This window comes from Microcaecilia unicolor, chromosome 11, assembly GCF_901765095.1.
Source record: "Microcaecilia unicolor chromosome 11, aMicUni1.1, whole genome shotgun sequence".
In the NCBI taxonomy this organism is placed as follows: Eukaryota; Metazoa; Chordata; class Amphibia; order Gymnophiona; family Siphonopidae; genus Microcaecilia; species Microcaecilia unicolor.
In genome coordinates, this window is record NC_044041.1 from 25,904,314 (window position 1) to 25,930,854 (window position 26,541).

At 43.2% G+C, this 26,541-nt stretch overlaps 1 protein-coding gene across 2 annotated transcripts in view; it reads right to left on the reverse strand.

The window, feature by feature from the left end:
• Nucleotides 1-15,698: 15,698 nt before the first annotated feature.
• Nucleotides 15,699-26,541, reverse strand: part of ANKRD13A (ankyrin repeat domain 13A) — a 97,559-nt gene continuing 86,716 nt past the window's right edge. Inside the window, exons 13-15 of one of the 2 annotated variants that reach the window (XM_030219440.1) lie at nt 22,920-23,065; nt 17,117-17,184; nt 15,699-16,171 (exon numbers count right to left, since the gene is read on the reverse strand). In XM_030219440.1, coding sequence (XP_030075300.1) covers nt 15,976-16,171; nt 17,117-17,184; nt 22,920-23,065 — 410 coding nt within the window. In that variant the 3' untranslated portion in view covers nt 15,699-15,975. Of the gene's footprint in view, nt 16,172-17,116; nt 17,185-22,919; nt 23,081-26,541 lie in introns of both variants that reach the window. The other variant, XM_030219439.1, reaches the window with a different exon arrangement.

Genomic DNA, 26,541 nt, shown 5'->3' on the forward strand with positions numbered 1-26,541 from the left:
TGTACTCACTCTGCTGCTCCCCAGTATCTCTCCACACTCGTCCTTCCCTACACCCCTTCCCGTGCATTCCGCTCCATGGATAAATCCTTCTTATCTGTTCCCTTCTCCACTACTGCCAACTTCAGACTTCGCGCCTTCTGTCTCGCTGCACCCTACGCCTGGCATAAACTTCCTGAGCCCCTACGTCTTGCCCCATCCTTGGCCACCTTTAAATCTAGACTGAAAGCCCACCTCTTTAACATTGCTTTTGATTCGTAACCACTCGCCTCCACCTACCCTCCTCTCTTCCTTCCCGTTCACATTAATTGATTTGATTACTTTATTTATTTTTTGTCTATTAGATTGTAAGCTCTTTGAGCAGGGACTGTCTTTCTTCTATGTTTGTGCAGCGCTGCGTACGCCTTGTAGCGCTATAGAAATGCTAAACAGTAGTAGTAGTAGCATGTATTACCTCTATTGTATGCCTAGCATCACTGACCATCCCATATTCCCCTACCCGTCTTCTGCAGTCGATTAATGACCATTGCCTTGTTCTCCACAAGCCCAAAAGCTGCCCAGCTAGAATTAACATCATGCCTTTTTCTTTGCCACTCCTTTTCATTGGAATTCTCTTCCTCTAACCATTCTGCTATGAAAACCTGGCGTTTCAATCAAGCCTTTAATGTTCCCTGATTCACCATAGGGGGAATCAAGATTCAGACTCACAGCTGTTCTTCCTCTCCCCTCCCTTCTTATTCCCCCTCCCCTATTCTTTTCCATTTTGCCTTCTATGACCCATCATACTTGCTGCTCTTGACCTTGTACATTCTTACGTGAATGATTTATTCCTTTCCTGTCTCGTATTTCTTTTCTCCCTATTCATGTACCCTTAGTTTTGTAAACCACTCAGGTCTGCAAGGTAAGTTGAGCGTATAGTAAATGCTAATAAATTAAACTATGCAAATCTATCTCATGCATATTCAATGTGGACATCCTGAAATCATGACTGGCTGTGTGTTGTGAGGCTTGAGTTGAGAATGAGAAACCCTGCCCTAGATCTTTTTGTAAGCTTGCCTATTGTTTAGCATAGGGGGAGGGGGCTCAAGCCAGTACTCGGGACACACCTAGCCATTCAGGTTTTCAGGACACCCACAATCAATATACACAACATATATTTGTATACAATAGAGGTAGAGCATACAAATTTATTTCACTCATATTTATTGTAAATATCCTGAAAACCTGCCTGGCTAGATGAATGCTGAGGACTAACATAGTAGATGACGGCAGAAAAAGACCTGCACGGTCCATCCAGTCTGCCCAACAAGATAAACTCATATGTGCTACTTTTTGTGTATACCTTACCTTGGTTTGTACCTGTCCTTTTCAGGGCATAGACCATGTAAGTCTGCCCAGCACTATCCCCGCCACCCACTCTCGGCTAAGCTCCTTAGGATCCATTCCTTCTGAACAGGATTCCTTTATGTTTTTCCCACACGTGCTTGAATTCTGTTACCGTTTTCATTTCCACCACCTCCCGCGGGAGAGCATTCCAAGCATCCACTATTCTCTCCGTGAAAAAATACTTCCTGACATTTTTCTCGAGTCTGCCCCCCTTCAATCTCATTTCATGTCCTCTCGTTCTACCTCCTTCGCATCTCTGGAAAAGGTTCGTTTGCGGATTAATACTTTTCAAATATTTGACCGTCTAGGTTGAAAACCTCCTGCTTTAGCAGAACCTGAAACCTAATATCGGACATACCACAGGCTCCAAACCCATCTCCTCATCTTGGTGAACAGTCAAAGAAAGATTCTGCCTGATAATAATGAAACAGAAATCACAGCAGTTTTCCAGAGGAACAGATTTATTATAAATGTATAATGTCCTACAATTGAGCAAACATATATTATTCAGGCAATTCCAAGAGCGAAACTCGGTCTTCAATGAACACCTGGGCGCTATGAAATGTAAGGACAAAAAGTATCACTTGTGGGGGTTCTAGATTCACAGTGCACAGAACTGTCAATAAGTCCATGCTCGGAGATCATGAAAATCAATTTTTACTGCCCATGCCCTTGATTGAAGGACAGCTATGTTGTATGCCAGTTGGGTATAATGGTATTGCTAACGTTAAGCCTTCTGCCATCCCAGAATTTGTTTTTCAAGTTACACAGTATTTACAATATTGTGGGAATACAACGGGGAATTATAGGAAATAGCACTATGGTATGTACATGTAACACCCCCTTGTGGCAGAATCTAAGTGCTGTGGAATAATCCGTGCAAAGTGATCAAGATAACACCTTGCCAGCAGGAGAATTGAAGAGAAAAAGAAAACGGGCAGGCAGGTTACAGTAAGACTAGCTTGACTTGGATATGAAATGTTCTCCTTTAGCGCAGTGATACAAGTTTAGAGATCTAGAATGGGGTAGCAAACCATGGTTCATCCCTCATTGGGAATTCTGGTTCACATACTCTTCAGGGCTAGATTTATTCTATGCGTTAGGGTACACTAATGTGGAGTAACATGCATCAACGCATGTTAGAAATCTAGCTCTAACTCTCAGACCTCTAAAGGCCCCTGACTCCGTCAGGGTGCCCAATCATGCTACAAGGCTTGTCCACCCCTGCTCTGGAATCAAACGGATGCTAGCTGAATTTGAAAACGTTAATGAAATATCAATAAATGTTCCTGTTTCGTGCTGTCATTTCCCCACTGAAGCAACAGCAAACGCAATGACATTTTCTTTTGGTTGTTTAGTGCAGCCATTCCCAACCCCGTTCCTCGGGGCACACCTAGTTCCATCGGGTTTTCAGGATATCCACAAAGAACATTCGTGAGTTAGATTTACATGCAATTGGGGCAGTGCATGCAAATCTCTCTCATGCATATTCATTGTGGATATCCTGAAAACCTGATGGGACTAGGGCGCCGATGCACAGAAGCCCCCTGTTAAAAAAACCCATTGCTTTTAGATCCTCGGTAACAGTTAACGAGTTTGAAATAGCAAGCGACGCAGAAAGGAAATCTCATGCAAATGAGCTGTCATTTCCCCACTGAAGCAACAGCAAACGCAATGACATTTTCTTTTGGTTGTTTAGTGCAGCCATTCCCAACCCCGTTCCTCGGGGCACACCTAGTTCCATCGGGTTTTCAGGATATCCACAAAGAACATTCGTGAGTTAGATTTACATGCAATTGGGGCAGTGCATGCAAATCTCTCTCATGCATATTCATTGTGGATATCCTGAAAACCTGATGGGACTAGGGCGCCGATGCACAGAAGCCCCCTGTTAAAAAAACCCATTGCTTTTAGATCCTCGGTAACAGTTAACGAGTTTGAAATAGCAAGCGACGCAGAAAGGAAATCTCATGCAAATGAGCTGCTCGCAGTTACAGCATAGGGAAAGTGCCAGCGCATGTGTGCAACAGCCACCTGCTCAATAGCGCACTAGTAGGACAGTCACTTGCTAAACGCCAACGCTATGCACGTGCCCAGAACAGTGCGTGCAATGGACACGCCTCCACAGCATTGTGCAATGGACACGCCTCCACAGCATTCTACTGCTACACTCGGCTTATGTACACGCATATAAGCAATAAACCATGGGATGGTTTATTGCTTATATGCAATAAACCATCCCATAAGGAGTGGAGGAGTGGCCTAGTGGTTAGGGTGGTGGACTTTGGTCCTGGGGAACTGAGTTCGATTCCCACTTCAGGCACAGGCAGCTCCTTGTGACTCTGGGCAAGTCACTTAACCCTCCATTGCCCCATGTAAGCCGCATTGAGCCTGCCATGAGTGGGAAAGCGCGGGGTACAAATGTAACAAAAATAAAATAAATAAACAATTCCATGCCAACTTTCATGCCCTGGGGGGGGGGGGGGGGGGGAGTTATTGTTTATATGTGCGTGTATGAAAGCCGTGTGTAGCTTTTTTTTCAAAACTATGGGTGGCAGCGGCTATGCCTCCATAACATGCTTTTGTGTTCCAAGACAACTTCTTCACAGTGATGTTACGTGTGGGACACACACATCTGCAAATACTATTTAAATATGACAGCAGACTGCTCCACCGAGAAGCCACTGTCGTGGTATGACAGCTCCTGACCACCCATAAAAATGTCCTTGTTAAGAGGTAGGCGCTCCGCACATTTAAAATACTAATCAGCTCATTGGCTGCTACCACAAATAAGTACATAAGCACCGCCATACTGGGAAAAGACCAAGGGTCCATCAAGCCCAGCATCCTGTCTCCGACAGCGGCCAATCCAGGCTTCAAGAACCCGGCAACCCCCCCCCCCCCAAAAAAAAAAAAAAATTTAATAATGTTCAATGGACTTTTCCCTCAGGAATCTGTCCAAACCCCCTTTAAATTCCGTAAGGCCAGCTGCTGTCACTACATTCTCCGGCAACGAGTTCCAGAGTCTAACTACACACTGAGTAAAGAAAAACTTTCTCCTATTTGTTTTAAATCTACCATATTCTAGCTTCATCTTGTTTCCCCTGGTTTTGTTGTTGTTTGAACGCTTCACATCTGTCCGCTCTACTCTGCTCATTATCTTGTAGACTTCTATCATATCACCCCCTCAGCCGCCTTTTCTCCAAGCTGAAGAGCCCTAACCTTCTCAGCCTTTCCTCATAGGGAAGTCGTGCCATTCCCTTTATCATTTTCGTCGCCCTTCTCTGGACCTTTTCTAATCCCTTTATATCTTTTTTGAGATGCGGCGACCAGAATTGGACACAGTACTCGAGGTGCGGTCGCACCAAGGAGAAATATAACGGCATTATAATGGTAAACGCCAAGCAGGACCTCTTTGTGCATTACTCGCTAAATAATGTGCATGGTAAACAGGATTGAACTGGCCAAAATCGGACAATTCTAGCACGGTAAGATTTGTGCATAGGGGCCTAGGTGTGCTCCGGGGACTGGGTTAGGCACAGCTGGTTTAGTGTGCTACATTGTTTTATTGTATGCTAGTGACAAAACTGAATCTGAAACCTGTGAAAACGTAAAACATGTTTCTACAAGCTGTAACAAGCACACCCCTAAAGCCAATGCAAATACTTATATCCTAAATGAAAAAAAGAAACTAGTGTACCAGAAAATGCTGGGGAATTCCACTCGGGAATATGTTCAGATAAGGCTGTCTTTGTTCTTCGCATACCAAACAACAACAAAAAAAAAAGATAAGAATATCCACAGATAGTCTAGACAAAACACAAAGCAGAGGTGGCCAGAGACGTAAAACACAGATGCTAGTATGAGGTCTTTATTAGTGGGCTGACCTGACACGGCCGTGTTTCATCACTATGCCTGTGTCAGGGGTTATCATCTGCTTAAGAAAGCTGACATATGCAGTGTTCATAGTGCCCAGAAGTCATACATTGCATCACAAACATATCTGAACCCCGAGAAAATGTGATACCCCAAAAGACGCTGTTCTCACATGCCATCAAATGGGCTAACAATTCCTGTAGAACACGGTTGCAGCTAAAACTTGATTTTCATGAGGTCTCACAGTAGGGAAAACCAGGAGTGGAGAGCAAGAAAACCAACCAAAAAAGACAAGGGACAATTTATCCTCCGTTTTCACAAATAAAACATACCTCATCCGTTTTGGTTGGCTTTGTTGCTTTTGTGCTTGGCATATCGCTCTCTACCCCTAAGCTGGCCCTTCTTCGGAAGTAGAATGCTGTCCTTTTCTTTTCATTGCTTGTCCTTGATCCCTCATTAATAGCCTTATTGTAAAACATAATTCACACTCAGATTGTCTGCCCAACAGAGTCATTTACATGGACAAACACAATGAATTAATTCAATGGTCCTCTTGGAAGTTTGGCAGCGCAGGCTAAACCCTCTGACTGATGGTCTGTGTCTAAACTGAGGATCAAGAAATTAGAATTTTGGAAAATGGTTTTTTGAATGCAAGCTCACTGTTGTAGACAATTGTGATAATAGATACTGAACCTGAGAATAGTAACCCTGTTTATTCCCTCCTCTGTAAGATGAGAAGATCAGGGTTGAGAAATGCTATGTGCTGTAAATGGTTTCCATTAGTATATACAATTAGTTTGGGGTGTTTTATTGCTGTATTTCTCTGTTAGATTTCTAGAAGGCCTACAGTGAAATCCAGTATATATATATATATATTTTTTTTTTGTTACATTTGTACCCCGCGCTTTCCCACTCATGGCAGGCTCAATGCGGCAGGCAACGGAGGGTTAAGTGACTTGCCCAGAGTCACAAGGAGCTGCCTGTGCCAGGATTCGAACTCAGTTCCTCAGGACCAAAGTCCACCACCCTAACCACTAGGCTACTCCTCCACTCAGAACCTGTCACTATGAAACATTTAATATAGCATATCATGCAGAAAGCCTTTATCTGTAAAAATTATCTACTGTAAAAAAGACTGAGTTATGTGATAACTGTTTGTGAAAAAGTATCAGCCGATATGGTCTTTAGCTCCTCCTTCTACCTGGTTTGTATGCTTAGAGTATGGCTTTTTTTCACTCAGTAGTTTCCTCTTGCCCCTTTTAGATTCCAGCTCACAAAACATTCTCTCCTGAGCTATGGAGCCAGAGGCCTTCATTGGCAGCTACCTAGGCTCAGCCCTCATGAAGGTAGGCCGTAGCCTGGGACCACAAACACTGGCTTGCTCAAACTTGGCTTTCATGGACCTGAGTCTGTATTCAAGGTGTCGCTATCAAGAAATGGATAAGATTCTTTGCCCCAAGGGGCTCTAAATGCTGCCACTGCCAAATCCTTGATCCTGGCCAGCCTAGGAGGCAACCTTAGGTCTCCTGCATGGCTGCCACTGATCGAACCTGTAGCACTGCTTCCTACTTAAATAATCACAGTTTCAAAAAAAAAAAAAAAAAAACAAATCTAGAAAAGTAACAGTGGTGCAGATCTATTTCAATCTGCTTTAATATTCTCCTATCTAAATCACAATATCAACTGAACATCCAGGGATGAAGATTTTTACAGTTAACAGTCTCCCCCACAGCACTAGAATTCTTTAAAAGTGCAGACTGTGGCATGGCTTATTGCTTTGATGTGCCACTTAGAGATTATTGCCATTAGATAAACAGTATTCCATTCAAAGCCTTTTCTAAAACTAGAGGGGTTCTGGAACTAGAGGCCATAAAAACTGAAAAGCAACATCACGACATACAAGGAGTCACAGGTATAACAGCTGTCACCTTTCTGGGCAGACTGGATGGCCCTGGTGGTTTTTATCTGCTGTCATTTACTATGTCAGTTAAGTTAATTCTCTACATCTTTACTGGTAGCATAAATGTCTGAAAGGGTAATGAGCGGATGGGGGGGGGAGCACTTATCGCCACCCATTGAGTTGGCGGTAAGGGCTCCTGTGATGAAACAGGGGACATACGTCTGTGACTTCTTATGTGAATGCATGACATATTTGTTCCCCAGCATTTCCCGTATTAGGCCAGCAGATGGTGTCTTTTTTTTTTATTTTTAAAGCTGTTACAAAAGTGACCGTTTTTTTTTTTGCACCTGAGCTGTGAGGTAATTTTTAGTCTCAGTATGAGAGCACAGGGGTAAACATCTCTGTCCTGAGACCCTGTTCAAGGCCTGTGAGCAGTTAATTTCCCGAAGCTTCCCAGGTGCTACCTGGGTAGTGACAAAGTGTTTAGACTTTTCCATCTGTTTTATATGGCTCACTGTTCTAATTCTGTGACAATAAACCTTACGCATCTCCACGCACTTTCCACCTGTCCTGCCTTATCAGTTAGTGTGCTAATTTTCATATTAACCGCTAAGGCACTGCATTAAATAAATATCAGCATGCGTTAACTGCCACGTTTAACAGAGACGAACAAAACCAAAAAAGACGGACAAAACGCCACACCTCAAAATACAACATGGGGACTCTAGAAGAAAGGCGAGAGATAGGGGATATGATAGAGATGTTTAAATACCTCTATGGCATTAATATACAGGAGATAAAACTTTTTCAAATAGAGGAAAACTCTGGAATGAGAAGGCATAGGATGAAGGTAAGAGGAAACAGGCTTAGGAGGAATCTCAGAAAATACTCTTTCATGAAAAGGGTGGTAGATGCGTGGAATGGCCTCCCGATGGAGGTCGTGGAGACGAGGGCTGTGTTAGAATTTAAGAAAGCGTGGGACATGCAAATGGGATCTCTTAGGAAAAGGAGGAGTTATTGGTTACTGAGCACGGGCAGACTGGATGGGCCATTATCTGCCATCATGTTTCTATGTTTGGAGTCCACTATGTGAGACTGGACAAGCTCAGCAAGAGATTTTGCACTTTTTTAAAATCATATATATATGAATCGATGCCAATAAAATAACTTTTGTGAGGACACTTCTGGCTGCACTCTGGTCTCTTTTCACCATCTCCACTGAGTTTTTTTTGTTATATTTAATAGATAATCATTTTAGGGGCTATTTACTAAGCTGTGTTACTTGAAAACCGCCCTCCAACTAAAACTCTGCATTTAAAGGAGACATGCCTTGGGGACATTGTGTGAGGCATCAGAAAACAACTCATATTGATTGTATTGTCAAATCTGTGCACATTATTTTCCATAAAAATTCTATCCACACAAAAAGCAGGTGCAGAGAAGACAATTTTCAAAGGAACATTATGTTCATACCTTCCCATTGAAATTTGGTACAAACTCCATGGGTTAAAAAGTACCTAAAGACTTTGCACCAAAATGAATAGTTTGAAAATTATACCCTTAATGGAGTCTTTTATCTTTTCAAGCCATGGGCTCTGCCACTAAGTTGCTTACTAGAAGCTCAGAACAAGAACAAAAGGGCAGTGCTAAGTACAACACAGTTGCTCAGCTGAAATAGCTGCTTTCCATAGACAGAAGGATCAATAAGGTACATGAGTGATGTCATCTGATGGCGCCTGGTGCCGTCTGATGACATCACCCATTTGGATGCCTGATTTGAGCCTGCTTCTTGAGGGAGAATATATGTAATTTTCACTTCAGCAGCAATGGCACTTGCTGAATGAGCTGTGGCAAGAGCTACAACAAAGCAGTGAGGAATTTTTGTATAATGCACATTGTTCTTCATTTCACAGCACTAAACCAATAAACACAGAATAAATAAAAACAGAAATAGATTTAGCACCATACTCTCTAAAGATATGGCTCTTTTGCATAGTACTCTGAAAACGATTTGTAAAGAAAAAAGTAGAAAGTATCCCTTTAATATACATATTTCAGATATGCTTTCTTAGCCCGTTCCTTATGCTCTTTGAATTTCCACTTCTACCTGGGATTTTCAGGTATCATCCGTGAAGGGTACAGACTCAAGCTCCCTCTGGAGCCCAGTACATGACCACCTTCCCCCTCATTCTATATGTTGCAAACCCAATTTTACAGTTAGGAGGGGATTCAATAAATAGCACCGAAAAAAAAAAAATTAAGCGCTCGGCTTAGTCGTATAAAAGAAGCGCTTCCTTTATAGAATAGTTCCTGGCATGGATTCAGCGCCTAACTTTTGAGCACCGTATTTATGCCTGCTAAAAACAGGTGTAAATGCCGGCAGCCAACTTTAGGTGTTCTTTGGGTAAATTCTGTAATTCCACATGCAACTTTTTGAAATGCCCCAGATATGTCCCCAGCCATGCCCCCTTTTCAGATACACGCTATTAGAATTAGATGCAGAGCCTTACAGAATAGCATGTAGCCCGTTGCGCACACTGAAAAACTGACCTGCGTGCATCCAAAACACACGCCTACAACCAGCACAGGCCACTTTTTGGCACGCCTTAGTAAAAGGGCCCCTTAGGTTGTCAGCCCTCCAGGGACAGAGAAATACCCAGTGTACTTGAATGTAACTCACTTGGAACTACTACTGAAAAAAGTGTGGGAAAATCCAAATAAAATAAATGAATTTTTATGCCTATAACTGCACTTAGTGGGCCTTTTGCAAAGGTGTACTACCGTGTTTCCCCGAATATAAGACACTGTCTTATATTAATTTATCCTCCCCAAAACGCGCTAGGTCTTATTTTGGGGGAGATGTCTTATTTTTCTGGGATCGTGGTCGCCCCCCCCCCCCACCCAAGGTCGCCCCCCACCCGAAGTCGCCGGGTCCCCCCTCCACCCGCCCTCCGTCACTAACCTTAAACTCCTTTCACCTTCGCAACGCAAGTTCTCAGCAGCAAGCAGCAGCAGGGCAGACCTCTCCTTCCTTCCATGCCCCGCCCTCGCCTGACGTACCGTAACGTCAGGCGAGGGCGGGGCATGGAAGGAAGGAGAGGTCTGCCCTGCTGCTGCTTGCTGCTGGGAACTTGCGTTGCCAAGGTGAAAGGAGTTTAAGGTTAGTTCAGGAGTGACGGAGGGCGGGTGGAGGGGGGGCCCGGCGACCTCAGGTGGGGGGGCGACCTCGGGTGGGGGGGCGGGGGGCGGTCTTGTCCGGCTCTCGGCGGCCCTGCTGCAAAAAAAAAAAGTTTGCTAGGTCTTATTTTCGGGGGGAGGCCTTATATTTACAAATGTAGCAAAATCGCTACTAGGTCTTATTTTCGGAGGATGTCTTTTTTTCGGGGAAACACGGTAGCATTTGTAGCATGCGCTAAAAGCTACAGATGCCCATATATTCCTATACAAGGACTAGTAGACAAACGAAGCGTACAGCTGCTGTGTTGTAGGGAAAGTCTCATACAGTCGCCAGGGTTGTTTGTAACGCCTCTCTCGGTAACCCCCTTATTTTTTATAATCATCGACAGTCCCTTCCTCCAACCTCAATTTTGTTTTAGATATTTTAGTTGTTTTTTTTTTTTCCTTTGTTTTCTATATAGTGTGTTGTTATGGAGGTGTCAACTTAATCATTTCAACATCCCAGCGTACACATTGTGAACTCTCATGCTGAGCATTTACGGCTAGGCTGCACTTATAAACAAGTGTTTAGTCTTAACATAGCTTAAATCTCCGGGTGCTCGTATTGCCCCGACAGGTGCCTGTTTCGCTCAACGTGGCTTTCTCAAGGGAACAAACTGCACTCTGGTCCTGGAATAAAACGGAACAGCATGACAGCCGTCAGCGCGGTCGTTCATCTCACAGTGCTAGCGTGCAGGAACAGATATCCCACTTACCACTAAACAGCCTGCCCTTCCTCATGGGAGTGTCTGACATCTAAACATGGCGGTCTTAAACAGGCTAAGCCCTTTAAAGCATTTCCTGTTCCTGGTGCCTACATGAAGTGTCTCACATAAAGCAACACCAATGGATATATGTATTGAGACCCCTTGGTTCCAGGGTGTCTAAGTGATAGATCCAAAATGTTTCTTGTTGTAAAATTTTTCTGTTTCTGTTCCCTCCTCTGGTGGTTGCTGACATATGATCAATTGCCATGCATTTGAGGGCGCCTGCTGTATGGTTGTATTGAATGCAGTGTTGCACAAGGGGTGCTCCTATACTGTGTGCAGTAATCCGGGATCTATGTTCAATCATTCTGGCATTTAAAGATCTACTGGTTTTTCCTATATATTTCTTGTTACACGGACATTCAATATAGTATACAACATACAGGGTACGGCATGTTGTGGAATGCCGTAACTGGTAAGCCTTTTCATTGTGTAGAAAACTGACGCCCTCTATAGTAGTGATGCATGTTTTGCAATGTTGTTTGACACACATTTTGTGGCCAATACTTTCATTGGTTGATTGTTGGTCTTTCTGTGGTAAATCTGCTGGACTTAGGATTTCTTTTAGGTTTTTGCTCGCGAAAATGCTGTCCTCAATCTGTGTTCTGTAAACAACGGGTGAGATTTCATAATGTCCCAATGTTGCTTAATTATGCGGGCTGCATTTTCTCCTCCTGGGGCGAAGCGCATAACAAATGTCATCACGGGATCTGGCACTGTATCCGGCTTCTTACTTTGGAGAAGCAAATCTCGGTTGTTGTACTTTGCACGGGTGTATGCTCTTTTCAACGTCTGGCGTGGATATCTTCATTGCTCCAGGTTCTTAGTAAACTCAGATGCCTGTTCTTTAAAATCTATGTCGGAGGAACAGATACGCTTATATCGTAGTAGCTGTGGTAGACTGTCGCGTAACGCTTTAGGATGACAGCTGCTATATTCCAACATAGTGTTCATACCAGTAGGTTTTTAAAATACTTTCGTATGGAATGTATGGTCCAATAATTGTTATTTCAACATCCAAAAAATGAATTTTGGTCTGTGAGTGTGACAATGGAAACTGTATCCTGGGATGGCAGTTGTTTAACCAATCTTGAAACATTTCTAATTGTGCTATACTGTCATCCCATACCATAAAGACGTCGTCAATATAGCGTCTCCAGACAAGTATGTGCATGTGGAACGGTGATGCCAGCAGCCATTTTTGTTCAAAGGAGTTTATAAATATGTTCGCAAGTGTTGGTGCGAACGTGGCACCCATTGCGACTCTCGAAGTCTGCAAATATATTTTGTGCTGGAAACCGAAAAAAATTCCTACATCATGCTATTTTTGTTAATGTCACTAGGAACTCGGTAGGGACCTCCTGTGGTCTGGGCCTCTTATCCAATACGTATGTGATAATCTCCAATAGTTCTGCTTGGGGTATCATGGTGTTTAACGACTTTATGTCCAATTGTCACATGTGCTGCTGGTAAATGAATCTCTTGAAGGATATTCAAAAAGTGTGTGGTATCTTTAATATATGAGGCTCCACTAGACACATAGTCCTGTAAAAAAAGTATCAATGTATATTGATAACGGTTCCAGCAAGGACCCAAGGGAAGACAAGATGGGTCTGCCTGGTGGATTATTAACATCCTTATGTACTTTAGGTAATGTGTATAGCAAAGGAAGCATAGGTGTCTTATTGTTTAGAAACTGATGTTCCTTCACTGTAAGGAACCCTTGTGCCAAACCCTCCTGAGTGACTTCTGATATCAGTTGGGATACTTCTTGAATGTATTGACTGTTGACCTCTTTGAGAAAGCCACGTCGAGCGAAACAGGCACCTGTCGGGGCAATACGAGCACCTGGAGATTTAAGCTAAGTAAAGACTTAATACTGTATATAAGTGCAGCCTTGCTCAGCACGAGAGTTCACAATGTGTATGCTGGGATGTTGAAATGATTAAGTTGACACCTCCATAACAACACAGTATATAGAAAACAAAGGCAAAAAAATAAAGAAACTAAAATGTCTAAAACAAAATTGAGGTTGGAGGAAGGGACTGTCGATGATTATACTTGTCGCAAAAAAATAAGGGGGTTACCGAGAGAGGCGTTACAAACAACCCTGGCGACTGTATGAGACTTTCCCTACAACACAGCAGCTGCACGCTTCGTTTGTCTACTAGCCCTTGTATTGTAAATTTCGAGCATTTTAGTAGCAAACACCCACAGAAGGCGATCTCTCCACAGGAGAACCAAAGACAACCGAACAACAGTGGATCCAATAAAAACCTCTCACAGTTGGAGTCCTTCTAAACAAGGTCTATAAACAAATCAATAAAACAACCCTTGTTTAGAAGGACTCCAACTGTGAGAGGTTTTTTATTGGATCCACTGTTGTTCGGTTGAGCATTTTAGTAGAACATCTAATTTTGACATATATTCCTATAGGCATCTCTAGCATTTAGCGCACCTTTGTAAAAGATCCCTTTAGTATTTCATCCAACTTCTTTAGAAGCACACAAGAAAGTGGCCTGCAAAATCCAGAACAGCAGACCCATGTGGTAAAATAAAACAAAATTAATTCAACACAGATACATAAAATCAGCATATAAAAAACAAAACAAAAAAAAAAAACTTTCCTCTAACTGCCCAACATGGCCATGTTTCACCCTCTCAAGGGCTGCGTCAGGGGCTTAACATGAAACTGTAAGATAAAAGGTCATCAGATAATAAGCTATTAAAAAAAACCCAAAAAACAACTTAATACACATTAAATGTGTAAAACAAATACAAGCAACAGCAATTCATTCATAAGTACAAAAAAAAAAAACAGCATTACATACCTATTTGACTGCTCCTGCTGGGTATTTATCTTACAGTTTCATGTTAAGCCCCTGAAGCAGCTCTGCGTTGAATAAATTTTGTTTTAATTTTACCATGTGGGCCTGCTTTTCTTTTCTGCTCCAACTTCTTTAGCAGACATTCACACTAGCCACTGACTTAGTGTAAGCGGCCGCACCTGAATTCTAGCACATAAATGCCGACTTAAGTATGTGATTGCTGCTATAGAACTCACACTTAGCATGCAGCATCCTGGCGCCTAACAGTAGGTAACCCTTTTGTTTGTATAAGTGGTGTAGCCAATGGGGGGGGGGGGGGGGGGGGGGGGGGGCGCCTGGGCCCCTGCTTTGGGCTCAGGACCCCTCCAACATGGCTGGTGGGGGTGCTCAAGCTCCGCCAGCCAAAGGGTTTTGCTGCTGAAGCCCTGCTCGTGCTGCCTGAGCAGCAGGAAGTCAGTAGGGTGCTGTAGCCGGCACTTCTGCACATGCTCAGTTTATATATTTGAACTGAGCATGAGCGGAGGTGCTGGCATTGGCGGCTGGAGCACCCTGCCTGCTTCCTCATTTCTCAGACAGCATATGCAGTGCTCCAAATGGGGAAACTCCAGCTGGCGGGGCTTGAGCATCCCTGCCAGCAAAGGTATGCTCTGAGTGGGGGGAGGGGGAGTGGCAACAGTGGCAGCAGGAGGGTGGGGGACTGAGAGGAAATGCTTCCCCCCCTCCCAAAATAAATCTACTTCTTGCTACACCCCTGGTCTGTATATGAGTGTAGAACAGCACTTGTCAAACTTTCTGTGGCTACAACATATATGACCCCGGAGGAACGTGCCAATGACATTTCTACTGACCCCAAACGTAGGTTTCGTAGCCCCATTTGAGGTTATAACTTATGGTTTGGGAAGCCCTGGTGTAGAGGGATAGCTGGGACTCCCTCCTTCCTGAGAGTTGCAGCATTTCCCGCTCTGATCTCCCTGAGGATCCCTCTGCTACATTTTACTGACACTCATTGAACTCATATTATCCCAGTAAAAGTTGTTGCAGCTGAGAGAATTGCAATATAATGGGCCTGATGCCCCACAAACACATGCACGACTGGTATTTCAGTGAGATAAGTGCTCGCTGCATCCTGGTAAAAATGAACACCAGTATTTAGGTATACAAGTGTAGCCTGAGAGTGAAAAGTAATGCATAATGACAGCATCCCAAACTGCATTTATGAATCATCTGGCTGGAGTGGGCAGTTAAGCACAGTTGCCTTCCCCCCAGATATAAGGCTTATAATTATTGCAATTTAGGATAAGGATCTGCTAATAGATTGCTGGAAGCAAAACCTTGAATTTAAGGCTGGGGATCTGGGATTTGGAAACTGAATGCTGGTATTTACTTCCAGCAGCTCTTCCCCTATCACATATGAAAAATGCACCTCATTATTGCCTTGCCGGTCCACAGAAGCCTGAGGCAGACTATTTACATGGCAGTGTTCCACATGTTCTTTTCACCTAAAACTAGGCGGCTTCTTATTAAAATTATCCCCTTTCCGCTTTATTTGCCAGAAAAGCGGTAGACAGATCGACCAACTCTGGCCTGGGAGGCAAACGTAGCCTTAAATTCACCCCTATAATGCAACCCTTAGGATACTAATGACGAGACCCCTGAATGGGAGTTCTGAGTACAGGCAAAGCGCTTCTAAGCTCATTATGAGGCAAATAATTGCAATGAAACAAAATGTGAAACTATCCGCTTTCAATATTACAATTTTGGGTTCAAAGGAATGAAGAAAAACTTTAAAAAAATAAACATCTAGTCATAATACAACCTTGGAAGCTAATCAGAGTTCTCATAATGAAACTGAACTTGCATGTATGAACTCGGCTTTCTACGGTGGAGAGGCACAGGCCGGCAGCAGTGGCGTTGTGTAACCTTTGGTCGAGACTTCTCTCCCGATCATCAGGGGACAGCTGATAATTTGAAGGATTTCTCTGGAAACAGCAGGAAGGCGTTCTTGCTATTTTTCTATGAGAGACAGCTGTAAGATCCGCTCCAGTTCCGCCTCCTCTACTTGCTGCCTGGTCTCCTGTTCCTGTTGCTCTCTGGTTGATAATTCCATGGCAAGTTTTAAGTCTGCATCCAAGCCAGTGGGTTGGCTGAGAGCATCGGAGTGTAGGCTATTTGAACCTGCAAGAAGACTTTCCTGTAGCACCCTGGGGAATTGAGGAGAAACAAAATTCAGGCACTCACAAGCAAGGGGGGTGGGGAGCAGTAATTTTATAAAGGCCCCCAAACGAAGAAAAATGTCAAAACACAAAGAGATAAGAATACAATATCTTCAAAATACAACCTCTCCCAAAATTATATCACCAGCATAAGCAAATTTACGTAAATGAAACTTGTAGCGAAACAAAAAAGCAACTAAAAGGAAAAATAAAGGTGTGTTTTGCCTATGTGCATATATATTTATATTAAAGCCATCTGGCTGAAGGTATTTTTGAAACTCAAGGCTCTTTTTACTAAGCAGCGGTAGGCCCAATGCGGGCTTACTGCTTGCTAAACAGGAAGTACCGCCGGGCTACCTCAGCAGCCTGGCTGTACTTCCCATCCCTAGCGTGCCATTATTTCTGGCGCTATAAAAATAAATTCTAATTTTTGTAGCGCTGGAGTGTACCTGGCGATAATCGGGCAGTGCCGCATGCTGCCCGGTTACCGCTGGGTTAACACGGGAGCCCTTACCGCCACCTCAATGGGTGGCGGTAAGGGCTGCCCCTGAAATGGCCGAGCGGTAAGTGCTTTACTTGCCACACAATCCAAAGTGATACCACATTAGGTGTGGAGGTACCACCCAGAGTGTGGAGGTGCACTTAATCCCCATGAAACAAAGTAAGGGAGAACGGGGGGGGGGGGGGGGGGGGGGGGGGGGGGGAAGCTAGGCTCTTTCCAAACAATAGAGAACACGTATGATTGTAAATAAAAAGTAATATTTATTGCAACAAATATCTTGGGATACTGCTGGACCCATCATTAAAAAAAAAGAGTTTACAACAGCTCCAACTAATTCAGAACGCAATAGGATGACTGACAGAGGGCTGCAACCAAAGCAACACCATGGATGAGACAGCCATGCAAGGAAGAGCGTGCTTTCATGAACTCACCTCTCGTATTCTCTGTCCAAGGTCTGGTGCTGAGTAACGCTTCCGTTGGGCTGGATTTCACACATTTCCTAAAAGACAAACAAGAGGTTTCTTTTCAGACTCTTCAAAGATAATGTGCCTTGAAAGGCATTACACAGTAGGACTTGATTGCTAGTTTTCTGCAACAAAAATGATTTTTTTAGAGGTCTAAACAAACCGATTTGAAGTCTTAATCATCTTTGCTTTTTTTGTAACGCTCAGTCATGGGAATGGTGGGTTTGTGGTTTCAGTAGAGATGACAATCTGGGGAAATGCATCGGATGGTCTGGAAAGCAAAGCTGCTTACCCTGCAACAGATGTTCTTTCTAGACAGCAGGACTAATCAGGCAGACAAGTGGATGACATCACCTACTTGTGTGCTTGATTCCGTCCTGTTAGTTGACAGAGAAAATGTCAGATCACTGGCCCTTTATTTCTCAGTCTGCTAAAATGGATTATGAATTTATGGACAAAGAGAAGAACACAGCTTTAGAGTGTTCATTATACACAAACAAAAATATTATAATAAAAGTCTGGTATGTCTCCAAGGAGACACGACGGCGGAGGAAACAATTTTTACTCCTTAAGCCCGAAATTTTGCACTTCGGGGGTGCCTTTTTTTTTAAGGTACCCCTGCAAGTGCATAGCAGGGGGGTTGCCAGACAGCAGATTTTGGGTGGGCCTAGGCAAGAAGTGGGTGGGCACCAAGCGTTCTCCCCCTCCCACCAAACAAATATCTCAGCTGGTGGGAAAATGCTTCTCTCCACTTTGGCAGTCTGCAGCAGGCATGTGCTGAAAGCTGAGCATGCGCAGGTGCCAGAATCGTGGAGAGCAGCGTTTTTGTTACCATCAGGGGGAAGTTTCCAGCTGGCGGAGCTTGGGGTCCCCACCAGCTACTGCTAAAAATGTGCTACTGTTGGGTGGGCCTGAGCCCTAAGTGGGTGGGTCCCGGCCCACCTAGGCCCACCTGTAGCTACGCCACTGGTGCATAGTAAGGCTGGGAGGGAAGAAATATCTATTTACTGAACCTGAACATTTGTCATCACTAATAACCTCAGTTAAGATGGAGAAGCTTTAAAGAATGATGTACAATTTCTTACCAGAGAAGGATATACCTTATAATTTGTTCCTATATTATAATTCTCCCCTTAGATTACTTGAAATCTTGGATCTCCAATTATGGACTTGAGTGTCTTATCATTTTGAAAGCGTAGAGATTTATTCTTTTGTAATTTCTTTATGTAATAGTTCCTAGTTAACTGACACTTTCCTAAGCAAGAAGTTTCTTGTAAATATTGATTAAATGAATAAATAATCAAATAAAATAAAAGTCTGGTATGATGGGAAAGACTTTGACACCCTATAATTTTAGCCATAGGCTTAAGTAGAGGAGTGTGGTAGCCGTGTTAGTCCACTCTTAAGGTTATCAATAGAAATCAAACAAAATAAAACATGGAAAAGAAAATAAGATGATACCTTTTTTATTGGACATAACTTAATACATTTCTTGATTAGCTTTCGAAGGTTGCCCTTCTTCCTCAGATCGGAAATAAGCAAATGTGCTAGCTGACAGTGTATATAAGTGAAAACATTCAAGCATTACTATGACAGCCTGACAGGGTGGGAGGAGGGGGGTGGGTAGGAAGTATGCACCTATCCACACCCATGACCTTTGAAGTCAGAATGATTGAATATTTTAACACCCAACAGAAAGGACTTAACAAGGACCTGGGGTTCCTAGCCCATTATAAACCATAAAGCTGTATATCTCTGTTGATCACCCCACCCCTCACCTATCCACACCCATCCTGTTAGAATATCAATGATATGCTTTGATGTCCCCATGCATACCTCCGACCCACCCCCATCCTCCCACCCTGTCAGACTGTCATAGTAATGCTTGAATGTTTTCACTTATATACACTGTCAGCTAGCACATTTGCTTATTTCCGATCTGAGGAAGAAGGGCAACCTTCGAAAGCTAATCAAGAAATGTATTAAGTTATGTCCAATAAAAAAGGTATCATCTTATTTTCTTTTCCATGTTTTATTTGGTTTGATTTCTATAGATTCTACATGGAATGTTGCTATTCCACTAGCAACATTCCATGTAGAAGTCGGCCCTTGCGGATCACCAATGTGGCCGCGCAGGCTTCTGCTTCTGTGAGTCTGACATCCTGCACGTACGTGCAGGACGTCAGACTCACAGAAACAGAAGCCTGCGCAGCCTTCTACATGGAATGTTGCTAGTGGAATAGCAACATTCCATGTAGAATCTCCAATAGTAGCAACATTCCATGTAGAATCTCCAATGGTATCTATTTTACTGTCATAGTAATGCTTGAATGTTTTCACTTATATACACTGTCAGCTAGCACATTTGCTTATTTCCGATCTGAGGAAGAAGGGCAACCTTCGAAAGCTAATCAAGAAATGTATTAAGTTATGTCCAATAAAAAAGGTATCATCTTATTTTCTTTTCCATGTTTTATTTTGTTTGATTTCTATAGATTCTACATGGAATGTTGCTATTCCACTAGCAACATTCCACGTAGAAGTCGGCCCTTGTAGATCACCAATGTGGCCGCGCAGACTTCTGCTTCTGTGAGTCTGACGTCCTGCACGTACGTGCAGGACGTCAGACTCACAGAAACAGAAGCCTGCGCAGCCTTCTACATGGAATGTTGCTAGTGGAATAGCAACATTCCATGTAGAATCTCCAAGAGTAGCAACATTCCATGTAGAATCTCCAATGGTATCTATTTTACTGTCATAGTAATGCTTGAATGTTTTCACTTATATACACTGTCAGCTAGCACATTTGCTTCTTTCTGATCTGAGGAAGAAGGGCAACCTTCGAAAGCTAATCAAGAAATGTATTAAGTTATGTCCAATAAAAAAGGGATCATCTTATTTTCTTTTCCATGTTTTATTTGGTTTGATTTCTATTGATAGCCATAGGCTTACTATGCCCTTATCTAGAATGGCTAAATTATGGGAGTAGCAAAGTTTCTGCCCCACCGTCATCCCCTTTTCATCCCATGTGCTTCCAATCCCACCTCTTTCTTGGACCTCAAATCTTTTTCTCCTTAGCTGCCCCAACCTCTTTCCCCTCCCCTACAACTTTCTTTAAATTAGTCACCTTACTTTCTAAATCCTCTCTCTTACCTATCTATACATCTTCCATCTTTGCTTACACCCTACACAGTCAATTAAAATGTTCTATTACGTATTGTGTTGACATTGTAAGTAGTACACTATTCTAATTCCAATGTTGTATTACCACGTGGTATTCAAAATATTCTGCTTCCAACAACTGCTGCTGTTGTAAATCACACTTGTTTATTCTTACTTTTATTAAGAGGACCTCAAATCTTCCCGGCTTGGCTGTTCTATTCAGAACTCTTTTGCATGATATTTTCTTACATGCGCTCAAGCTGTTTTCTGAAAGTATTTATTATCACCGGTCCTGTATTTGCTATCAAATTCTTTCAGAGGTCAAGATTCTAAATCACTGAAAAAAAACTCCCACTCGGAGAAAAACCAGTGATTCCTGCCCTCTGAAACACAGCTTCGCCCTTGGTCCCTATCTAGGCATTATTGTGGTTTAACACAAAGTAGTACACTATGCCATACTTTGTATTGTTATTTGAATGTTTTTAGTGCTGTAATTGTCTATCGCTTATGTTTGATTTATTCTTATTGTACACCGCCTTGAGTGAATTCCTTCAAAAAGGCGGTAAATAAATCTTAATACATAAACAAACATAAATAAATATCAAGGTTCCAGTTCTGGCAATGCTATCAGCACAGGGATCAAATCTATTGGTGCTCACAGGTATCACAACAGCCCCAGCCCTCCAGGCTTCCGTGAGGCAGCAGGGACTGTAAGCATGGGCCGACTCAGTCACTCAACATGCCGTCTACTACTCACAGGTTCTGTGGGGAAGTGGTGAGACATACAAGAATTGGAGATCTGTATGGCTAAGAGATATTAGATCAGATCCAATGTGGGGAAGGGGAAGAGGGGGATGAACTCAGCACCAGAACCAACACAAACAGTGTCTAGGAGAGTGTCATTTCAATGATGCCTTGCATTTTTAAGCTCCCCAAAACTAATTTTAAGTTAGGCCAGTAAAGCATCACTTTATATTAATTTTTTGCTTGTTTTCATTTATTAACCTTTATTCCTATTCTTGCAATTTTTATACCTTTTTAAATTGTATCATTAGTTTTTGTACAAATCTGAAGGTGCTAGATATTTTGATGTAATCCACTAAGAATGTTCACATTTATAGAGATATACGTACATACATACTTCTATTTATATTTTCCAGCCTGGATTCTGGAAGCATAATTTATGTCTAAAACTGATTGCTCTGGTACCAGCCCTATAGCAAAGCATGCCCCGCCCCATACAGAGGGATCCAAGTTCAAATTGTGGTTAGGTAATCTGCTCTTTGAGCCAACCAGGGCTGGGGAGGCTGCAGAGGCAGCATTTTTACGGACTCTGGGGGGAAGAAATCATGGCCTTTGTGAAACAGCTACCCCTACTGGCCGGATTTAAGGTCGATAACTGGAACGTCCTGAAAGGAGCCCTGGCACATGGCCCTTGGCCAAGGACTTTCATTACAATGATTGGAGCCAAGTTAGAAGGTGATACTAAATACAGCAAAAATTGCTTATCTATGAATGAATGCTGGTTGTACTGGATTCCAATTCTAATTCTGACTGAACTGGAAGTTTAAAGGAGCAAGAGAGAGACTGTGGAATCAAATCAATCAATAAATAAAACAATATACAACCCCCCCACCCCCCCCAAAAAAACTATTGCCCTTTCAGCTTGAGCCTTTATTTGACCTTGAAAGTTTTCCCTCAAAAGCAGAGCTCAGGAAAATTTCACACTAAAAAAGCACTTCAAAAATCCTTAAGTAGATTTTATTACTATTCAGACACATAAAACAAAAACTGCAGGCAACATATGGCTTAACCTTTTTAGTCTTAATTTGTTTAATAAAACAAAAGATTCATATAAGGTTTTGTCAATATACTGATGATCTGCTGCAGTACAAGAAAGATAAAAACTAATCCTATAAGAAGCTCAGGGATTAAATGATATTAAATAAAACTTCTATTTCTCAGAACACATGTAGGTCAGAACCCAAAGATCCAGGATCTGGAACCAGAACACGCAGAACCAGGGCCGGTCTTAGCAAGTGCAGGGCCCTGTGCAGACCAATTTGATGGGGCCCCACCCCAGCTCCGCCCCCACCCTAGCTCCACCCAAGCTCTGCCCCCACCCTAGCTCCAGGGCCGGCCATCCCCTCCGAGCTCCAGGACCATCCCCCCTCCCTCCCTGCTCCAGATCCCCCCTCCCTGCCAGCTCCAAGGCTCCCCACCTTCCGAGGCCTCCCTCCCCTCCCTCTGAATTTTAAAAGTTACCTCGTCGGGCAGGAGTGAAAAGCGTGCAAGCTGCTAGGCGCTTCAGGAGCCTTCCTTTCCTTCTCTCAGCTCTGGTCCCGCCCTCATTTCCTGTTTCCACGAGGGCGGGACCAGAGCTGAGATAGAGAAAGGAAGGCTCCTGAATCGCCGAGCAGCTTGCACGCTTTTCACTCCTGCTGCTGCCTGTAACCCCACGAGGTAACTTTTAAAATTCAGAGGGAGGGGGACTGGAACTCAGGCGGTCGGGGGCGGAGGCGTGCCACGCGGGGCCCCCTATGTGGTCGCCTCGCCCTGACCGGCCCTGCGCAGAACAGCACAAGAACAGAATTGCTGCACGGCTTACCGGGCTCCCGTGGCACTCAAGCAAACTCTGCTGGATGGCGAACTGCATGATTTCATCTTCATCATCCCGGATGTGAATGCCTCTTCCATTCTCTTGAACGTAGTAGGACGGAGGGATCTCAAACACAGACTGGTCCACCTGAAACTCTGCAACAGCGCAAGCTGAGAAAAGGGCTTATATCAGTGAATGGGCCACCAGTCAGATCACACAGACTTTCAATTCACACTCAGTATACACTGCTCATAGCATGGGAGTCATTTTCAGTAGCCTGCCTAAGTGCAAAGTGTAGGGGACTTTTTGTACCCACAGACCTGAAGAGCAATTTTCAAAGAACTGCATGTGTAGTTTTTCTTTTTAAAACTTGCTTCCAAAGGTATTCGGTGACAAAGAATCTCCTTTTACCGCAGATGGAAGAAAGGAGAAAACAATGATTGTGCAGATGTGAAAATATCTTTCTGTACATGTATTTTACTCCCCAAGACCTAATCATGTCTTGGGAATATCCCTTTTTAATATTATGAACCCCAAATAATTGCTTTTCACCCGCTCCGAGGAAAGGCAGACCGATCACTTTATCCAGATAAAGGTAAAGGGAAGGGAAATGGGACGGGATTTGATATACCGCCTTTCTGTGGTTACTTATTATATACAGGTACTTATTTTGTATCTGGGCAGTGGAGGGTTATGTGACTTCCCCAAGGTCACAAGGAGCTGCAGTGGGAATTAAATCCAGTTCCCCTGGCTCTCAGGCCACTGCACTAACCATTAGGCTACTCCTTGAGATGTGACCTCAGAATGCTGGCAAACTAATAGGTTTTACCCATATATGCACCTGGATAATGCTGTCCAGATTAGGCTGTGAGCGCTCAGCAGTACATCGCTTTCCTTTCCAGTCTCAGGGCTGTCCCTAGGGCTGTGAAGCTGTATTGGGTGCAAGGGAGACAAGACTGTAAAAGTCCCTCCCTGTCAAGTTTATTATAGGTTTACTATCCCGCCCTTTGGGGCACCTTCAGGGTGGCTTCCAATCTAAAATATAGTAGAGAGTGAAAGAGTTAGACAAAAAGAAAGTCAGACATGACTGTTGCAGTCTCGACTGGAGATGATCTTGCTGGACCCATCTGTGTCAGCCTGCATTTTCATCTTTCCCCTTGGCCCGCCTGGACTTTCAATGTTCATCTTTGCCTCCTTTGCTTTTCCCTTCTTTTCTTCCTCTCCCTCTCTAATTACTAAAACGTAACTGTAATGTATTTATTTTAATTGGTTCATTGTAAGCCGCTTTGGGGCTGCATCACTGTGGCAAAAGGCGGGGTATAAATGGACTGAAATAAATAATAAATAAATAAAAGTAACATGCCACGTGTGCTCATGGTTTACTTCCCAATGGCTTGGTATCCGTACTTGATTTTGCTGCACAGATCTGAGAGCGTACGCAGGACGATAAGGAAGAAGGTGATGGAAAAGATAAAGAGGTTGCTCAGCTTGCAAGATTTCAAAAACAAGCAGTGCAAGTTTATAGGTAACACTGTGAGTAATAGGGAGCCAGTGAGCGTCTTTGAAATAAGGGGTAACATGATCCATGGTCTCCCCTGTGGTGGTCATGACACAGGAGCGCTATGGGGTACGTTGCACAGAGTGCGATTCTGGATTAGAATACTCCAGTAAAATATGGTCACCTTCCCAGTGCTACAAATCTGCAGCTTTGGCTTCTTCATAAGACAGCTGGCCCAGCAGGCGCTCTGATCACAATTATTAAAATCCCAGTTGCTAACAATGCTTATTGTGGAGGAGTGGCCTAGTGGTTAGGGTGGTGGACTTTGGTCCTGGGGAACTGAGGAACTGAGTTCGATTCCCACTTCAGGCACAGGCAGCTCCTTGTGACTCTGGGCAAGTCACTTAACCCTCCATTGCCCCATGTAAGCCGCATTGAGCCTGCCATGAGTGGGAAAGCGCGGGGTACAAATGTAACAAAAAAAAAAAAAAAAAATCCAGATTTGATCTGTCCTGCATTAAATCCCCAAATCTTTTCAGGTTGGATTTAAATTTGATGGAACCCTCCAACTGCAGCATTTTAAGATTAATATTACACACTCCCTGGGATTTTGGGCTTCTCAGAGGGATCAGGTAGGTGGCCACAGCAAGTTTCCTACTGGCAGTCCTAGGTGATCTGTTACCGCCACATAATCATCTTTGGCTGCTCTTACTGTTAAAAACAATAGCTCGCTGTTCAGGATTTGTTCTCACTTAAATGGAGATTGATGTAAAGGAACCTGCAAGTACTTCCCATATCAAGTTAAGAGGCCCTTTTATAAAAAGGCATTAAGATCTAACATGCACTTAGCAAACGAGAAAAGACTTACTGCGTAATCTAAGTGTGCACTAAGGGCCTTATTCTATAAAGGTTATGCTCCTAAATTTACGCTCTTAAATTTATACTCCCAAATTATGAGCATAATCTATGCTCCTAAATTTATGAGTGTAAATTTAGGAGCATAGGGCCTTATTCAAATAAAGGTCATGCTCCTAAATTTACGTGCCTAAATTACGAGCATACTTTAAGGCCCACAACCATTATAGAATAAGGACCTAAGTGCATTTTATTTATAGTTTTTGAAATATTTTTTTTAGATGGGGCATGGTGTGGGCAGGGAAGTGTTATTCAGTTAATACGAACATTAATGCAAGACCTGGAAAAAAATAATTGAAAAATGCCTCCTATTCAGAAGGAATGGATCCTAAGGAGCTTAGCCGAGATTGGGTGGCAGAGCCAGCCGGTGGTGGGAGGCGAGGATAGTGCTGGGCAGACTTATACGGTCTGTGCCAGAGCCAGTGGTGGGAGGCGGGGCTAGTGCTGGGCAGACTTATACGGTCTGTGCCCTGAAGAGGACAGGTACAAATCAAAGTAGGGTATACACAAAAAGTAGCACATATGAGTTTATCTTGTTGGGCAGACTGGATGGACCATGCAGGTCTTTTTCTGCCGTCATTTACTATGTTACTATGTTATGTTACTATGTTAAAGCTGTGAGCACCGAGCATCAAACAGTAGAGAAGAAAGAGGAACCTCTCGCAGATGGTGTCCAGGAGGAATCTTTATTAAACAACAATCTTCAATAAACAATCAAAGGGGACCCGACACGCTGCGTGTTTCGGCCCTAACGGCCTGCTTCATGGGTCTAGGAATCTAACATGTCAAACATATTCCCAGATACATCGGGAAACCAAGGGGCTCATTTTCAAAGCACTTAGCCTTACAAAGTTCCATAGTAACCTATGGAACTTTGTAAGGCTAAGTGCTTTGAAAATACGCCTCCAAATCTCCTATTAGTAATCTTTCTGTGTTCAAAGCGTGTTTACAAGTCAGTTTGTGCCCGCACTCTTTGATTGTTTATTGAAGTTTGTTGTTTAATAAAGATTCCTCCTGGACACCATCTGCGAGAGGTTCCTCTTTCTTCTCTACTGTTTGATGCTCGGTGCTTTCCCTCAGTGGAGTTTTTCTTCTGTTTGTGTTTTACTTAAAGCTGTGTTAGAAATAGTCTTAACATGGGACATTTCTTGCATGCTAAGCCTAACGTATAGTAAAAGAGCCCTTAAAATTATGTAAACAACACTGATGTTATAAATC